The sequence below is a fragment of the Parasteatoda tepidariorum genome, chromosome 1 (assembly GCF_043381705.1).
Source record: "Parasteatoda tepidariorum isolate YZ-2023 chromosome 1, CAS_Ptep_4.0, whole genome shotgun sequence".
In the NCBI taxonomy this organism is placed as follows: Eukaryota; Metazoa; Arthropoda; class Arachnida; order Araneae; family Theridiidae; genus Parasteatoda; species Parasteatoda tepidariorum.
In genome coordinates this window covers 69,110,646-69,128,893 of record NC_092204.1, presented here as the reverse complement: position 1 = coordinate 69,128,893, position 18,248 = coordinate 69,110,646, and the positions used below count along the sequence as shown (strand labels likewise).

The following is an 18,248-nucleotide window of genomic DNA, read 5'->3' as shown; positions in this document are numbered from 1 at the left end:
AAAACTTGAAAATGCAACTAATATATTTCACTTCACTCTGGACCTCTTAAGCCCTTGTAATGCTTCTGAATATAATTAAGGTAATGTCCGTGTGTAGAAAAAAAAATAGATTCTGTTCTGATTGCTGCTTTTACAGTTAACATTTTGATGTACATTATTTTCTCCCAGTTAAACATTAAAAAAATAATTATACAAATACTACTTCAAATTAGTATATTGGTTAAAAATTATTGTATATGCATACTCGTTACTTTATAGCTACTGGATTATGTTTAAAAATTCTACTAGTAGAATATAGCACATCTCTATTTTATGTTTTTAGTTTTACAAACAAGTTGAACTGGAAAGAGGAACTCCTTATGTAGTTGCATCCTTTCACGAATGGCTGGCAGGAATAGGTCTCATACTGTGTCGAACTAGACATCTTGATATAGCCACAGTTTTTACCACTCATGCTACTTTATTAGGAAGATATTTATGTGCTGCAAATTTAGACTTCTATAATAATTTAGATAAGGTATGTTTTAAAAAATCAATTTTGTTATACAATTTTTATAATGTACGCTGATTGATTAAAAAAAGATATTTCTATGTTGCAAATAAATTTTTTGAAGCATTTTTTTAGTTCTTGTAAAAAAAATATTTAATTCTGATAAAGAAACTAATTTGCTTATGCTTTTTAGTTTAATCTAGATAAAGAAGCTGGGGATAGGTCTATCTATCACAGATACTGCATGGAACGAGCTGCTGCACATAGTTCTCATGTTTTTACCACTGTTTCAGAAATCACATCTATAGAATCTGAACATTTGTTAAAGCGAAAACCAGGTTTGTGGGAATTAATTTGCTTTTTGTCTTATCTGCGTTGAGCAAGATGCGGATAAGTTTAAAAGCAAAATTACTTAGAAAAATTTAATTTTGCGCTTAATGCAGCAAAATATTTTAATGTGCATTATCTAGAAATTTAGATATAAAATATTGTAAAATGGATTATTTCATTTCATATGAACTCAAAATTTATGTATGTAGTAGAATATAAATACAATTGAACCTCCTCAATATGAACACACTTAACATAAATTTCTTTTAACACTAACTTTCGATTCTCTATCGCTATCTATTCGCTAAATTAATTTTGTGCTTAATGCAGCAAAATATTTTAATGTGCATTATTTTGAAACTTTTATATAAAATATTGTAAAATGGATTATTTCATTTAATTTGAACTAAAAATTTGTATATGCAGTTGAATATAAATACAGTTGAACCACCTCAATATGAACACACTTAACATAAATTTCTTTTAATACTAATTTTCGATTCGTAACTTAGTATAATGCTTTTAAATACAGTATACTCTTGATATCTCAAAAATGAAGGGACGTTAATAAAATCCCGAGGTAGGGAGTTTTCAAGATAACAAGTTCAGAATTAAAGATGTTCTAAAAAGTAGAAAAATATATTCTAAAATATTACTCTAAAAAGTAGAGTCATGAAATGTAAGAATAACTACTATAACATATGTATGTAATGATAGTTGACTATAAGTCTGAATACATTTATGATAATTTTATTTTTAAAAGTGAGACATAAATAATTATGCATTAAATAGAAAAGGATTGGCTTACAATAATTTTTCATTATGATTTTTCCGAAAACATTCAATTTCTCTTTTGAAAAGATTTCAGCAAAGCAAGGTTTTGAAAAGAAACTCTTCAACATAGGAATTCATAGGTAGATATATCATGCTAAGGAAAAAAATATGTTTTGAAATAACAAGGTTTTCGAGATATGGAGGGTATACTGTACTGTAAAGTGAATGAGCTTAACACAAAATATCTTATTAGATGAAATCAAACTCCATTCATCTTGGAAAAAATTTTACTTTTCACATGAGCAAAACAATTATTTTTACTCTGTAAAAAAAGAAATTGATGTTTTTAAAAACAATTCTATATATTTTGTTGAAGTGTAGGTTTATTTATTATTGCAGCTCTGGAAGGAACTATGAACTGGATCTTACTAGGATCATGATTGGAAATACTTTCACTTTCATAATTCTTTTTTAATATAAATAGAAAATTTTCTATTACCCCAAATATCTTAACATTGATAACTTTAAATGAAAGTAAAAATCACGATCTATATTAAAAATAGTTTCCTTGTAAAAATAACCCTTTTGTTATAAAACAAATATATTCTTTGTAAAAAAATAAAAAAAAGTTATGTATCTCTCACACTCACAGGTTATTCTGAGAAATTAATATCCAAATGTGTGTAAGATTAATATGTTTACAAAACTTTAGTATGTAAATTACTTTTACATCCGTGTAACTGATATTTACTTATATACAAATCATAGGTTTTTTTAATGTTATTTTAAAGTATTTCTTAATTTTTTGTTTTATACTTTTAGATGTAATCACTCCTAATGGTTTGAATGTAAAAAAGTTTAGTGCCATTCATGAATTTCAAAATCTGCATGCTCTTGCTAAGGAAAAAATTCATGATTTTGTTAGAGGTCATTTTTATGGGTTTGTATATTTCCTTTTTAATTTAATATTATGAATTATTTTAATATGGCATATTTTACAGAGTGGCTACAAAATACTGTTACAAATATCGAATTATTTTATTGTATAGATATTAAATAGAAAATGATAAATACACAAATGTGATGAAAGCTATAAATAGAAGTTTACATTTAAAAAAAATGTATTCGAATCTACCACCATCTTTATCGATTACTAAAGATAATCTCTTATGCTATTGTCTAATGACAACATGAATCATTTTAAGAGATAATTTGTAACGCAATAAGGAAGGTCTGAGAGAATCCAAACTTCTGTGATGCTTAGTGTCTAGCTCTTTAACTCAAAGCACAATAATTTAAAGAATTAAGATCTAGTGAAGAAAAGGGCCAATCTTCTTGCTTGATAAATTTTGGACAATTGACATTAAGCCAGGCAAAATTTTAAAATGAGCATGCTACTTATCTGCTTTTAAGGAAAATGGGGGAGACGTGAAATTTTGTAGTGTTAGAAAATTAGATGTTGCAACAATGTTTTTTTTTTTTTTTTTTTNTTTTTTTTTTTTTTTTTTTTTTTTTTTTTTTTTTTTTTTTTTTGTTAGAAAAAAACTTATAAACAATATTATTTAAACTTTTGAGAAAGAGTTTCCCTTATTTATTTATTTATTGTTACAATGTGTTTGTTTTAATTAACACACTGTTTATCCTTATAATGTTGCACCAAAAAGTTTGTGAAAATTCATGTTATTAATAGTTTTTTTACTGACTTTTATACATTAAAAGTAAAGCAATAGAGAGGACTAGGAGATATAGAAAGGACAGATAGATGAGTGTTAGAATAAATAATTGTACTTAGCAAACAGATATCTTAACTGGTGCAAAAGTGCCATTGGTTTTCATGAGTTTGAATCTGGCATACATATTAATTTTGACATACTTATACTTTTTTATTATTATTGAACATTTACTTTGATAAATTTTGATGTTTGGTAAATTTAGAGTCAGTTGGGGTAATTATTTTAATTGACTTTTAATGACTTTTTTTGACTTTTTAATTTTTCTTAAAAAANTCTGGCATACATATTAATTTTGACATACTTATACTTTTTTATAATTATTGAACATTTACTTTGATAAATTTTGATGTTTGGTAAATTTAGAGTCAGTTGGGGTAATTATTTCTAATTTGACTTTTTATTTTTTCTTAAAAAAATATTTAGTCCTATGTTTTTCAAAAATAATCCTCGGGCTCTTGAAGGAGTGATCATGATTATCCTACAAAAATTCCTAAAAAGTGAAAGTTCGGAGTGATTCTAACCACGTTTGGAGCAATTATAACCATCTGCTAATGCATAACCTAAAACTGCTGTTGTCACCAGACAAACTCTCCAGAAACCTTAACCTTTTTTTCTTTGTTTTTTATTTATTCCATTCACATAGAATCCTGATTTATCTGATGCAGCTTCTACTTTTTGTTAAAATTGTAGACAATTTTAGAAACTGTTTTCCTCTGGAGCAGCAACTGAGAATTGCAATTTTTTCCAAGTATATGCTAGGATGTCTCATTATAAACCAGCCCTTCCACTTGATTTCTATTCTCAAAAACATTTAAAATAGAATTTTTCTAAGTGTAATGATGCAAAAGCTCCTGTTTGTCATGAGATTAACCAAATCTGTCATAAGATTAACCAAACAAATGTTCTATAAGTTTATGTTCTTTAATTGTTAAATTTTTTTAATTTAAATTTTGGGCACCTCAATTCTCCAAACTAATTTTCAACCAACCCACATCTGAATTACTGATTTTAGTTTGCCATAGTTTTTTTCTGCTTCTCATAGACTGTTTTACCATTGTATCAGCCCTCTGATGTATGATTCCTATACTGACTCATTAAAACAGTAACTTTGTGCCACATATTCACATCTCTTGATTAAGTTTATTTTGTTATTCTTTATACATTACATTATTTTAATAATTATTTCTTGTAAAAGGTTTATAACTAACTGATTTATATTGATAAATAAAATGAAAAAATCATTAAACAGAATAAATAAGAAATGCATAATAAAAGCTGCTGTATATAATGCTGTGTATGCTGCATGTGAGAGACATTGAAAATTTCGGCATTCACTTTTCTTCCTTTATTATTTAACTTTTTTCATTTGTTTTGATTGTAAAATTTTTCAAGCCAAAAGTAATGTGTAGTTAATTACATTGCATGGAAAATTTTCATACAAGTGAAATTAAACTTAGCATGTTTATAATCAAATGCAAAATGAGATGTGTAAAAAATGCTATTAAATTCTTACATTAAATTTGTTATTTTTACAGGCACTATGATTTTGATCTAGATAAAACTATTTATCTCTTTATTGCTGGTCGTTATGAATTTTCAAATAAAGGAGCAGATTTATTTATAGAAGCTTTAGCCCGTTTAAATCATTTTCTAAAAGTAAGAAACCATTTTATTATCTGTGCATAAATGTAATAAACGTTAAATTCAAATCTTAGTTGACTTTGTTTTGGTCTTTTCTATTTGTTTATTTTTTTTTAAATGCAGGCAAGGGCATTGAGATATGTTAAAAAAAATTATAATTGAACTCTTTTAACTGGATAGATTGATGTAATATGTAGAATATTTTTTCTAATTTTAAAAATAGTTTTACTTAATTAATTATCTCAAAGTGAAAGACATAATTTATTTTATTAAATTTTTAAGTGTATTGTTGACAGTCTGTATATGGGTGATTCTTTTTAAACACGACAATTTGGACCAAAAAATTTCATCAAATTTAAATTCTTCAAAATAATCTAAAAATAATTTTGTATGCTTCTTTAGTTACACTTATTAATATCGTACAGACAGCAGTGTAGATTATTGACATTTGCTTTAGAAGAAGAAAAAAATAGAAATTCACCAAATCTTGAATTCCAGGAAAATGACATATTAGCTTAGAAGTTTAAAAAATAGTCATTTTAAATTAATAGTAAGTAACTCAACTTAAGCCTTTATGTTCATGAACCATTAATTGCTTAAATTAATTCTTTTTATCCACTATAGAAAGAATCAAAAAAAATTTTGTTGCTAATATGTACAGAATAAAATTGTGGATAATAATCAATCATTAAATAAATAAATAACTTTGATTACATCCAACCATATTACAANGCAGCCGAACCTCTTGAACTCGAAATGGACAACAAAAAATTTAATATCATAATTATTTATGTTAGCCAGATTTCATCTTATCCGATACATTATGAAAACAATTTATTTCATACTACAGTACAGAACCCGTTATCCGGAAATCAGAAAACCGGAAAACCAAAAAACCGGAACGAAATTCGATAAATTTTCTCACAATTTTTTTTTTTAAATTTTTTTTTTCCTCATAAGATTTTACGATTTTTCTTTCTCTTTTTAAAGATGTTTACCTTACCATCATTTTGGAAATAATCATTAGTGTATTACTTCATCGTTTTTTCTTATTTTTAAGATTATTTCCAAAATTTTTTATTTTTTTTAAGTTGGGTTTAACAATAAAAAACGGCTTATTGTAGCGATTCAGAAAACCGGAAAAAATCAGTTATCCGGAATAGCAATTGTCCCGACCGTTCCGGATAATCGGTTTCCTACTGTACAATTGACTTGGTATTAGGTTAATATTTGCTTTTCCTCCTTACAGTATTAGAAGTGTAAAAAAATTTCTGGTAACACTTCAATGTCCTGGAATACATAAGTCAAGATAATGACAAATTCGCCATTTTATAGCATATAACTTTACTTTAATTTAATATTTTGGCCTAAGACGTTTACATTCTGCAGAAAACAACAGGATTTCTTAAAACAATTCAGATAAATCTATGTAGTTTACGACAGTAATGATTTCAAGAAGCCAGGAAAATGACAACACAAAAACCTACTCATCTTGAAAAATTTTTTGAAATAGATTTTGAACCAGAAAATTGGTTCTTTATTCATGCAACAAGACATGTTCATATAGGAAGGTATCTATATTGCTGGCTCTATCTATTTTGGTTATAAACCACTAAATAAGGCCAGGAAAATGAAAGATTTTCTTGGGACAAACAAATTATTGACAGAAAAAATTATTTTAAACAAAGTTTTTGCAAATAATACCCTCTGCGTATATTCTAGAAATGCTTACACCGGTTGAGATAAAAAAAAATTAGATATTGAAAATTTTATGGGAAGTTTTGAAGCTAGTTTGGAAATATTGTTTGGGACATGCCAGAAGCATGAAATTTCAATTAATTTTTTTAACTATACAAAACAGTCAATGCTAGTGCAAAGTCATTTTAAAATGCTAACAGCAATGCAATTTATAAATTTTTTTTAAAAAAAAAGTTCTTTTAGTATCATAGTATTAGATCTTGGAACAAGGGACAGTGAATTTCGTGAGAATCACCCATATACCAAAACACTTAAACTAAAGGAAAATGAACTATAAGCGTTACTTTATCAAATCATCAGACCTTTTTCAAAAGCTTACTAAAAATTTTAAAAAATTATGTTNATTTTTTTTTAAATGCAGGCAAGGGCATTGAGATATGTTAAAAAAAATTATAATTGAACTCTTTTAACTGGATAGATTGATGTAATATGTAGAATATTTTTTCTAATTTTAAAAATAGTTTTACTTAATTAATTATCTCAAAGTGAAAGACATATTTTATTTTATTAAATTTTTAAATGTATTGTTGACAGTCTGTATATGGGTGATTCTTTTTAAACACGACAATTTGGACCAAAAAATTTCATCAAATTTAAATTCTTCAAAATAATCTAAAAAAAATTTTGTATGCTTCTTTAGTTACACTTATTAATATCTTACAGACAGCAGTGTAGTTTATTGACAGCTCTAGAAAAAAAAATAGAAATTAACCAAATCTTGACTTCTAGGAAAATGACATATTAGCTTAGAAGTTTAAAAAATAGTCATTTTAAATTAATAGTAACTCAACTTAAGCCTTTATGTTACATGAACCATTAATTGCTTAAATTAATTCTTTTTATCCACTGTAGAAAGAATCAAAAAAAATTTTGTTGCTGATATGTACAGAATAAAATTGTGTATAATAATCAATCATTAAATAAATAAATAACTTTGATTACATCCAACCATATTACAATTAACTTGGTATTAGGTTAATATTTGCTTTTCCTCCTTACAGTATTAGAAGTTTAAAAAAATTTCTGGTAACACTTCAGTGTCCTGGAATACATAAGCCAGGATAATGACAAATTCGCCATTTTATAGCATATAACTTTAATTTAATATTTTGGTCTAAGACGTTTACGTTCTGCAGAAAACAACAGGATTTCTTAAAACAACTCAAATAAATCTATGTAGTTTACGTCAGTAATGATTTCAAGAAGCCAGGAAAATGACAACACAAAAACCTACGCATCTTGAAAAAATTTTTGAAATAGATTTTGAACCAGAAAATTGGTTCTTTATTCATGCAACAAGACATGTTCATATAGGAGGGTATCTATTCAATCTATTAACATAAAATATTAATTGCTGGCTCTATCTATTTTGGTTATAAACCACTAAATAAAAGTAGCCAGGAAACAAACAAATTATTGACAGAAAAAATTATTTTGAACTAAGTTTTTGCAAATAATACCCTCTGCGTATATTCTAGAAATGCTTACACTGGTTGAGATGAAAAAAAATTAGATATTGAAAATTTTATGGGAAGTTTTGAAGCTAGTTTGGAAATATTGTTTGGGACATGCCAGAAACATGAAATTTCAATTTTAACTATACAAAACAGTCAATGCTAGTGCAAAGTCATTTTAAAAAGCTAACAGCAATGCAATTTATTAATTTTCTTTTAAAAAAGTTCTCTTAGTATTATAGTAGTAGATCTTGGAGCAAGGGACAGTGAATTGTCATATTTCGTGAGAATCACCCATATACCGAAACACTTAAACTAAAGGAAAATGAACTATAAGCGTTACTTTATCAAATCATCAAACCTTTTTCAAAAGCTTACTAAAAATTTTAAAAAATTATGTTCTTTGAAAGGATTTATTTTTCTTTTAAATAGTACTAAAAAGCATCTTTTACAAATTTTTTAAGAAAAATTCTGCCTGAAAATTTGTTACTTAGGAGTTTTAGAAATACCTATCATTGAATAAGTTGTATAATAGTCAGCTTAATATATATCTTATTATCTAATTTATGAGTTAAGTTAATTTTGTTAATGTCAATGTGCACATACTCAAATATATATGTATTAAATACACATACATACACACGCACAATATGACTGTAATGTTTAATTCTTTTATTATGAACTTTTCTTTTATTGCAGTCAGCTCAGAGTGATATGACTGTTATGGCCTTTTTAATATTTCCTGCCCGCACCAACAATTTCAATGTTGAATCACTCCGAGGACAAGCTATTGCTAAACAGCTTCGTGACACTGTTCATGATGTGCAGTCAAAAATAGGAAAAAGAATGTTTGAAATTTGTTTGGGGTAAATACTCTCTTCATTTATAACTTAATTGATATATATCTTGTATATTGAAGACTAGCTTTGCTATTATTAAAGAGAAAAGGTAATTAAATGTGCAATTAAAACATTTAAAAAGTTATCTATTTACAATCATATTTATAATAACCATTCATTCAGATATCTTTTTAATGCTTATGAGCATGATTTATTCTAGTTTTTACTCAAATCAGAACTCATTAAAATTTCAAATCTCTTAGAAAAGTTTTTAGATAACATGTATTTTTTTTTTTTTNTTTTTTTTTTTTTTTTTTTTTTTTTTTTTTTTTTTTTTTTTTTTTTACTTTATGGCTTTATTATGAGTTGTTTTATAATAGTTTTTGATTGTACTCGAGAACAAGTACTAATTTTTTAAAGCATAAAAAATTCTAAATACTTATTTCTGACATCAAGATTATATTTTTTAAATAGTTGTTACTGTAATTTAAAGTGCTCTTTCTCTTAATTTATAGTATAAATTAAATAAAGTTGTAGGGGAAGTCCTGGTTTATTTGTATTTTTACCAATTCACATAAACAATGAAAGACTAGAAAATTATCTAACTCTAAATATTTATTGAAAAGGACAAAACACATAAAAATAAAACAAGGATAAAAAAATACAAGAATTTGGAAGAGGGGGTTTTGGGCTCGAATTAAACATCCGTACTTAACGGCGGTTCCTGGCAGACTGTCTTAGTTCACCGCCAGAGGCGCTGTAGTGGGGGAAAGAGGAGAGTTCGTTACAAAGTCAAATTTTTATCACAGTTTTTAGTTCTAGTATTCATCTGCTGAGTACATTATTTTATAGTATGTTTAAAGTTTAATTCAAGATTTAGATTCTGTTTTTAAAAAAAGAAGGAAAAAAACTTAAGTCCACAATTGGGCACCTGTCTGAATATTTTTATACATGCTTCTGCTAAATCTTTCATTTTTTCTCCACTCATTTGGTTATTTGTTGAGAAAATACTTTAATTCAATGTCCTCGATTATTATGTCCTGCCTGACTATTAAATTAATTTTTTAAAAATTGGTTGTTCCATATGCATTCCAATTTATGTACAAAACTTCAATTTTACTCAGTTTATACAAACCTTGGAGAAGAAGAGATAATTGAGAAGGAGATATATTTCTTTTTTTAATTAAAGAGAAGACTTATATCTATATTTAGTCAGTTTTTATGCATCTAAAATAAAAACTGTTGAGATGCAGATGGGATTTTAAAAAAACATAATTAAATAACATAATAATCACTTTCAATAACTTAATAATAGCTTTCATAAACAAAATAATTTAAGATTAAAAATAATTTATTCAGTTCATGGTAATTTATTTCTTTGAAATCTAAAATATCAATATTACAAATTGTTCTTTCAGTGGAAGATTACCAAAAAATGAAGAATTAATGACTAATGAGGATATAGTGAAAATGAAACGATGCATTTATGCTTCCCAGGTAAATATTTGCTTAGTAACTGACTTGAAATTTGATTGATTCTCTTAATTAGCATCCAATATTTTACCCACTCAAACATTTTTTGGATTAGTTTATTTTAAAGTTCCATATTGTAAATCTTTTACCTTAATTAACATGCAAATGAAATAAGAATTATTTCATTGTTGCAAAAAACTTTTTGGAAGCATCAGGGAAAATGTTGAGTCATGAGCCTAGAACTCAATTCCAGTCCTGAAGATATAAAGTTGCAAATAGTTTTTTGTGCTACAATATTGAAGAAATCTGGTAATAGTAGAGGTAAAAAAAAATGATCCTATAAATCTGTGATCTGAGTGCCCATAAGCAGAAAGTATGGCTGGTTGTCAGAGTGTTTTAGTTCATCCAAAAAATGTAATGAAATTGCGAAAAATATTAATAAACTTATAAGTAAGATATGGATGTCATAAGCAACAGTTATAATTTTCATGGTAAAATACATATATATATGTTGTTGTTGAAAAATATTTTTAATGAGATTTACTGAAAATTTTAATTGGCACAAATTCTGGACTGTTCAGTTTTTATTATAAGTAAAAAAATATTGAACTTTAAATGTCTTGAAAAATGTGTTCTTTATTAATGAAAAAGTTTTGGTTTTTTGTGCATTTGAGTTAGTTGAATTCCAAATAGTTTGGCATTGAATGTAAATAATTTACACTTAGAAATTATTTTTATAAAACTTAAATTCAGTAAATTTGTTTTCTTATTGGGATATGAATCTTTAAACATTCACCCTTGACCTCACCACTAAACAAAGCACCAATTAATTAAAACTGTTAACAAAAGCTTTTCTTATTTTAAGATTTACTGTAAAATTTGTAATAATAGTTAATATTATTAATCTAAAACATTTTTCAGAGAACCAGTCTTCCACCTGTTTGTACCCATAATATGATAGATGATGGCAATGACCCTGTTCTAAACCATGTCCGTAGGTGTTGCCTATTTAATAACAGAGAAGATCGCGTCAAAGTAAGTTAAAGTATTCTTTCTAACATAATATGAAACAAGACTACGATAATATAAAACTACAAGACTTTGATTTATTTCTTAAAAATATATGTTGCTAATTTACTGAAACTGAATTTCTTTCTTTTCCATTATTCCAAAAAAGGAAAATATTTTGTTAATTTTTCTGAAAATATTTATTTACATGTATGATAATCCTTCTTATATCTGCCTATCGATCAATGAAATATTTTATTTTTGAAAATTTTATTGCTCTTGCAATTGAACTTTAACTTCTTTCAAACAATATACAAAAACAATTACAAGCTATTTAACCAAAATGTATTAAGTTAGACATCACAACAAAATTTCAATTTTTAGGTAATCTTTCATCCTGAATTTTTATCATCAACCAATCCATTATTCAGCATGGATTATGAAGAATTTGTTAGAGGATGTCATATCGGAGTATTCCCTTCTTATTATGAGCCTTGGGGTTACACTCCTGGTAACATTACTTTTATGTAAGTACTATAAATACTTGTATATTAATTTTATATTAAAAATGACTTCTTTTTTTTGTGTAGCTGAATGCACTGTGATGGGTATACCTAGTATAACTACTAATTTGTCAGGATTTGGATGTTTCATAGCAGAACATGTTGCTGATCCTATGTCATATGGTACATATATTGTAGATAGGAGATTCAAAAGTCCTGAAGAATCAGTACAACAGCTAGCTCAGGTAACAAATTTTGATATTTCTACCATTAAAAAGAAAAACAAATCTTGTATCTTTTTTTTCACTCTTGTGAATGGTACAATGTGGTTGTAAAATTTTTTTTTTTTATGCTTTAAGTATTGTTACTGTGCTTCGAGTGAAGCCTTTACTTATTGTATCAAAAGCTAGGGTGCATGAAGTTCGTGCTTTTTTTTTTAAAATGTTAGTCTAATGTGGAAATTTCTGTTTTTGTATTAATTAATTAGTTAGGATCATATGCTATGACTTGAAAATTACATTCAATTGGGCAATTAAAAATATCTGTCTCTTTTTTTAAAGAAAGTCATAAATACTTCAGCTTGTACATTTAATTTAATGAGAAAAATGTAACAATATTCTTAAAATGAAGTATAATATTTGATATTATAGTTGTATATAATTTGATTATTTTTCTCTGATCCCTTCAACTTTAAATTACTCAAGTTTGATTGCATTTAAATTGTCTCAAAGCCATAAGAAAGGCTTAAAACTGGGGGAGTAGGACAGATAAACTAACCTATCACTTCTTAAGTAATGCCTTAGGTTGAGCATATTTCATCTGTTCTCCTAATGAAATAATATACTTCAATGTTAAATATGTAATGACTTATTCTATTTTCAGCTTTTAATGATGTTGCTAATCATGTATAATTGTAACAATACATAAATCACTCATAACCAGGCAAAAAACTTGTCTTCTAATGTGCTGCAACCACTAATGAAATATTTTTGTAAATTTTTAGAATTTTATTACTTTTTGATTCTTGATTTTGATTAGAATATTAATTTTAAAATGTACTAACATTCTTCAAATTTTCTAATAACTATTCTTTAAAAAGTAGTTTTATATTTAAAAATTATTTGAATTTATTGCAATATCCATTAATAAAATTCCATTGCTGTGTCTTTGATTTAAGAAGTAGCCTGTTAACTCTGCTACTTCTAATAGCTACTTAACTAACCTACTTCCAATATCCTGAAATTTTTTTATTTTGACTACCCAGATATCTCAGATAGAAATTGATACCCCCTGGAAGTACTAACAATTTATTCCTTCCTATTTTTGTTTTCCTACCCTCTTCTCAAATCTTTCAATTTTCCTGTCCGGATTGTCATCATTGACAGTTTAATTTAGCAAAAAGTCAATGTTAATTAGATGTTAACAGCAAGAATTATCTGAATTATAAGAGGGAAAATAAGCATTTAAAATGAACTTATTAAAAAATATATTTCTATTGTCATTTTTATGTGATTCCTTTTTAATTGTTATTTTCAATCATTTTAATTTCATCTGTTATTTTAAGTTTTGCATGTGCTGTTTCAGGATATTTATATGATCTGCTGCTAGACTAATGCTGGACCAACAGAAAAGTATTTTTGTTCGCAATGTTCATGTCATTCATTCAAGTTAATGGATTTAATTTGTAACCGACCAACCCTTCTCCTCTCCATTATGTTACGAGAAATTGCCCAAAAATTTCCGACCTATATTCAGAAATGCTATTTATTATCAGTATTCAATTTAATTTTGAATTCAACTTAAGGAGAAAAAAATCGTTGAAATATAGTTTCTTTCTCAGATTTGATTAATTTGCTAAAAACACTGAAATATTACCTTTTTTTGTATATTTAGTATTTGTTCGACTTCACTTGTCTTTCAAGACGTCAAAGGATTATTCAGCGTAATAGAACTGAAAGATTGAGTGATCTACTTGACTGGAAGAACTTAGGAGTTGTGAGTAGTTTATTCCATTATTCCAATTCAAAATCAGTTGTTTATTTTCTTTTAAAGAAAGTTTTATACCTTTAACTAATTTTGTTATTTGATTTAAAATTTATCAACAAAAAAAATAATGAAATGTTTTCCTTTTTAGTATTATAGACAAGCTAGACAGATGGCTTTACATAAAATGCATCCTGAAGGCACTGATCCTGAAGATGACATGGTATGAAAAGAATATAAAAATTATTTTAATTGTCCTGATATTTCTGACTTTTGTATCCATTCAGAACAGCCTTTTTTCTATAAATACAAATTTTAAAATCGATTTTGAGATCTGAAGAATTTTGGTTTTTCAATCTGTTTTTTATTTTAACTAATAATGCTAGAAAAATCGTTCAGCTCAATAGTTCAAATTTAGGGATTATTCACTCATGATATACATGGCTCAGACAACTAGCCTTACTTAACGAATTCATTGTTTTAAATTGTAGGAATTTCGTCATTATGAAGAAAAAAACTCATTAACAATTTTACATTATAAAATTTTTATGGTGGTGAATTCTGAGTCATATATTTATTTATTATTTTCAGCAAATGTGTGTAATGAATTTTGAATTGTGGTGAATTTTTTTTTATTTCGAAATGAGAACAGATAAATCGGTTGTATTTCTTTCCTTTCTGATGAACAAGAAAAGTATCTATAGAATATAATTCTACAGAAAAAAAAGGAAAAAAATTATTTGCTTTTGAATTTTTTTTCCAGCTATTTTATTGTTTCAACTCTTTCTTTATTCTGTTTTTTAAATTTAAAATCTATAATTATGAAGATGCAGAGTATTACAGTTTTGGTTTTACCTATCATTTCAATTAATGTTATTATAATGCTTTTTTAAATTTATTGTTGCGTTTTTGTCTGAGAAAATAGTAACTTTGTTAAGTAATGAAAAATTCTAGGAATTAGTCATGGAAAATCAGGAAAAGTCATGAATTTGAAAATCTAAAATGTAGCAGATACCTTGGATTTACAGATTCTATAATAATTTACAAAGATTTTAAAATTAATTGAGGAATAATTCTTAGATTGATCTGTTTACTTCAATTGAAAAGTTAAGCTGTTTTTAAAATTAAAAAAACTCTTTTTAATCAAAAATTTTAGATTCTAATTAAAATATATTAAGCAAATTGCTTTTATGAAAAATGCATTTTTTATTTTATATATATTTTGTTTACTATAGTGATTCTTTTAAATAATAATTTTTATTATCGTTAAATATCTAATTTGAGCAATATATTTGTATCAGCTTTCTTTTTTTAAAAATAAACTAAAATAAAAACTTGCAGTATATCTTATATAATTTGTTTCTAATTCTAAAATCGGTTATCGTAAAATCCCAACCGAAAAAGCAGTTTCAAAAATCAAATTTTGTATCTAAATGAACTATGGTTAGGTGATTTTTTTTTAAAACATTTTTCTTAAGAACACTTATTAAGTCATTTATTGTAATATAGATGGTTTCAACTATAAATGGTCCTATGAAATCCTCTTTTTAAATGGTCATCTAAATTCTTCCTTTTAACCAAAAATTATCTCAGCTTACAAAATTCTTGCTCTTCTTTGGCTGAAACATGTTGAGAGTCCTGCTTAAGGGCTGTTCAAATATTATGTAAGCATTTTTTGGTGTTTTTTTTTAGCCCCCTTGTGAACAAACTGCAAAGCTCCCACTCTGCTTATGTAAGACCTTGAGCTTTAGCAATAATAATCTAATTTTAAGAATTTTAATGATTGTATTAATGGAATTTCACTTAACAATTAATTTCTTTGCAATTCTGTTTAATTAAATTTCCGAATCATCATAATTTTTATGAAACGTAGCTTATATTCAAGGTTAAGTAGAATATTGCCTATTGTATTCTAGGAATTTTATTGACTATTCCTTATCTTGAGAAATTATTTGTATTTGAAAGAATTTAGAAAAATAATATTGGACTGAAGAAAATAACTATCAACATTAAAGATTTATTTTTTTTTAATTTATAATGAATTTTTGACAATAGAGGAACTTTATTGTCTTCTATAAGCATTGTTCAGACCTCCACTCTGCTCTTTTCAACAGTTCTTTTAAATTGTTTGCAAACGTTACAAATAGCTTATTAGAAGATCCACTTGTCTCATCTAAATTCTAATCTTCTAAAAGATCTTAATTTATCTTTTAATGGTTCAAAAATAGTACCTCGAATCCATAATTTTTTTCGTTATCTTTTCCTACGTTTTTTTCTTTTTTAATGAATTTTTAGCTATCATTTATACTTTTGAGGATGTTAAAAAATTTCCACGCATTTTTTTAAATGTATAAAAACTAAAATCAACTTCCACGATTGATAAATATTGAGATATCTTGCAATTACAATTTTCCAATGTGGCTTATTTGGATATCATACCCTTTCTGATTTTTGAAAAGGTTAAAGCTCTTAATATTTCCCCACTTAATCTAAGGTTAATATGGTTGATTCAAGTACTAAATTTTCTGACCTATTTATCTATGACTATATAATAGATTGAACCTCTTGTTAAAAGTTGGGGGAAAAAAACTTGTAGTTAATTATTATTACATAAATTTAATACTTTTCTCCCCATGAGCAGCAGTTGCACAATATTGTTAGTTATTAAATTTGCCGCAGACAAATTAATCTTGGTTGTTTTCCAAAAGCATTTTTTCATTCAAATTTTGCGTGCTTTTTCTTTTTTGCAATCACATGCTTAAGTTTAAGTAATCCTGTCAATTTTTCAATTAAGTCAATTTTTCTAGGTCCAACTCTCTCTGCTACTTTGACTTAAATAAACACTTTTTATTAATTTTACCTGGAATTTTAAACCTTATGTAAGACTTTCTTGTTTTTCTAATCAGTAATTTTTGTTTGACTTAATATAGAGAGGTACACTACAAATGAAGTATCCTAGACCTATGTCTGAGCCTCCTTCGCCTACTAGCTCTCGTGCCTCAACTCCAGCTCCATCAGAACATGGAAGTGACGATGAGGAAGATCACTCGTCTGAAGAACACGAACATGAAAGCTGAAAGTTTTATTTACTTATGTCTAAAATTCTGCTGACTTTTAAGAAAGGTAATTGTTTTCACGACTGCTTTATACTTTTTTTTTTTTGACAATTGTGAAAAAAAATCAGATAAGTTCATCCGTTGATTTCTTTTTTGTTCTAATTATACCTGTGATGTAATTCAAAAGGAAACTATTTTTATCATGTTTTGTTGTTAAATATTTATGTCATTAAAAATCATAAATGGTGCTGTTGAAAAAATAATTTTTTTGATTTTAATCTGACGTATTTTGTTAATTAAGAAAAAGCGATATTCTGTTTTTATATATGTTGCATATATATGGCATATTTTCGTCCATCTATAATACTGTCATGTTAATGATACATCAAAAATGCTTATCGGTCAATTGCCAAAATGACAGATTTGTATTTTTAGCAAGATTCTGAGGATGTTTGAATGAAATAAAATTTTGAAAGGTCACTTTTTAAAGCCTCTTGATATAGCTATAATCACTACATTTGATATAATTGTAACACAGACACACTTTGACCATTTTATGTACACAATCTTTACGATTATTATAGATGATTGAGTAAAAAGATGATCCTTAATAAAACAACAATATTTAGTATTGTGCCCTGTAACATTGATGAAATAATAAAACTTTATGTGAAGACATATGCATATTCACATTTGTTTCACTGATTAATTATATTCATTAAATAATATTAACTATGTACTTATAAAATCTTAACAAGATTAGTATCTCAACGATGTTAAAGAGTCAATACTTTTGTCAGTTATAAAGAAATCCTGAATCAATTGATTGAAAAAAATTTAATATAGCTGGGGAAAAAAATCCGAAAATTAATATTTATATTTAATTGATAATAATCATTTCAAATGTGTGACATTTCCAAACTATGTTCTATTGTTTTAATTTTGTCTTTCTGAATTTGCCATATTGTTTACTAAAATGAATTTATTTTGTTTTATGTGCAATGAATTAAAGTGTTGAGTGATAGCAATCATTTTAGGCTACTCAGCAATGTAGTTTACTTGAATGTTAAGACTATCAACTTACATAAATTCTTATTATTTTATTTGTTCAAGTGTATGTGCCATATATGTTTACAAAAATAGCATATTTTTAATAAATTGTATACATTGTAAGTGTCAAAAATAAAGTTTACATTTTGATTTGCA

The 18,248-nt window shown here is 26.2% G+C and overlaps 1 protein-coding gene across 1 annotated transcript in view; it reads left to right on the top strand.

The window, feature by feature from the left end:
- The window catches only part of LOC107438999 (glycogen [starch] synthase), a 24,655-nt gene extending 6,407 nt beyond the window's left edge, over positions 1 to 18,248 (top strand). The window contains exons 4-15 of the mRNA XM_016051439.4: positions 323 to 517; positions 684 to 828; positions 2,417 to 2,534; positions 4,863 to 4,983; positions 8,880 to 9,046; positions 10,438 to 10,516; positions 11,414 to 11,527; positions 11,885 to 12,011; positions 12,091 to 12,248; positions 13,897 to 13,998; positions 14,138 to 14,209; positions 16,917 to 18,248. Of these exons, the coding sequence (XP_015906925.2) occupies positions 323 to 517; positions 684 to 828; positions 2,417 to 2,534; positions 4,863 to 4,983; positions 8,880 to 9,046; positions 10,438 to 10,516; positions 11,414 to 11,527; positions 11,885 to 12,011; positions 12,091 to 12,248; positions 13,897 to 13,998; positions 14,138 to 14,209; positions 16,917 to 17,063 (1,545 nt within the window). The 3' untranslated portion in view covers positions 17,064 to 18,248. The remainder of the gene's footprint in view (positions 1 to 322; positions 518 to 683; positions 829 to 2,416; positions 2,535 to 4,862; positions 4,984 to 8,879; positions 9,047 to 10,437; positions 10,517 to 11,413; positions 11,528 to 11,884; positions 12,012 to 12,090; positions 12,249 to 13,896; positions 13,999 to 14,137; positions 14,210 to 16,916) is intronic.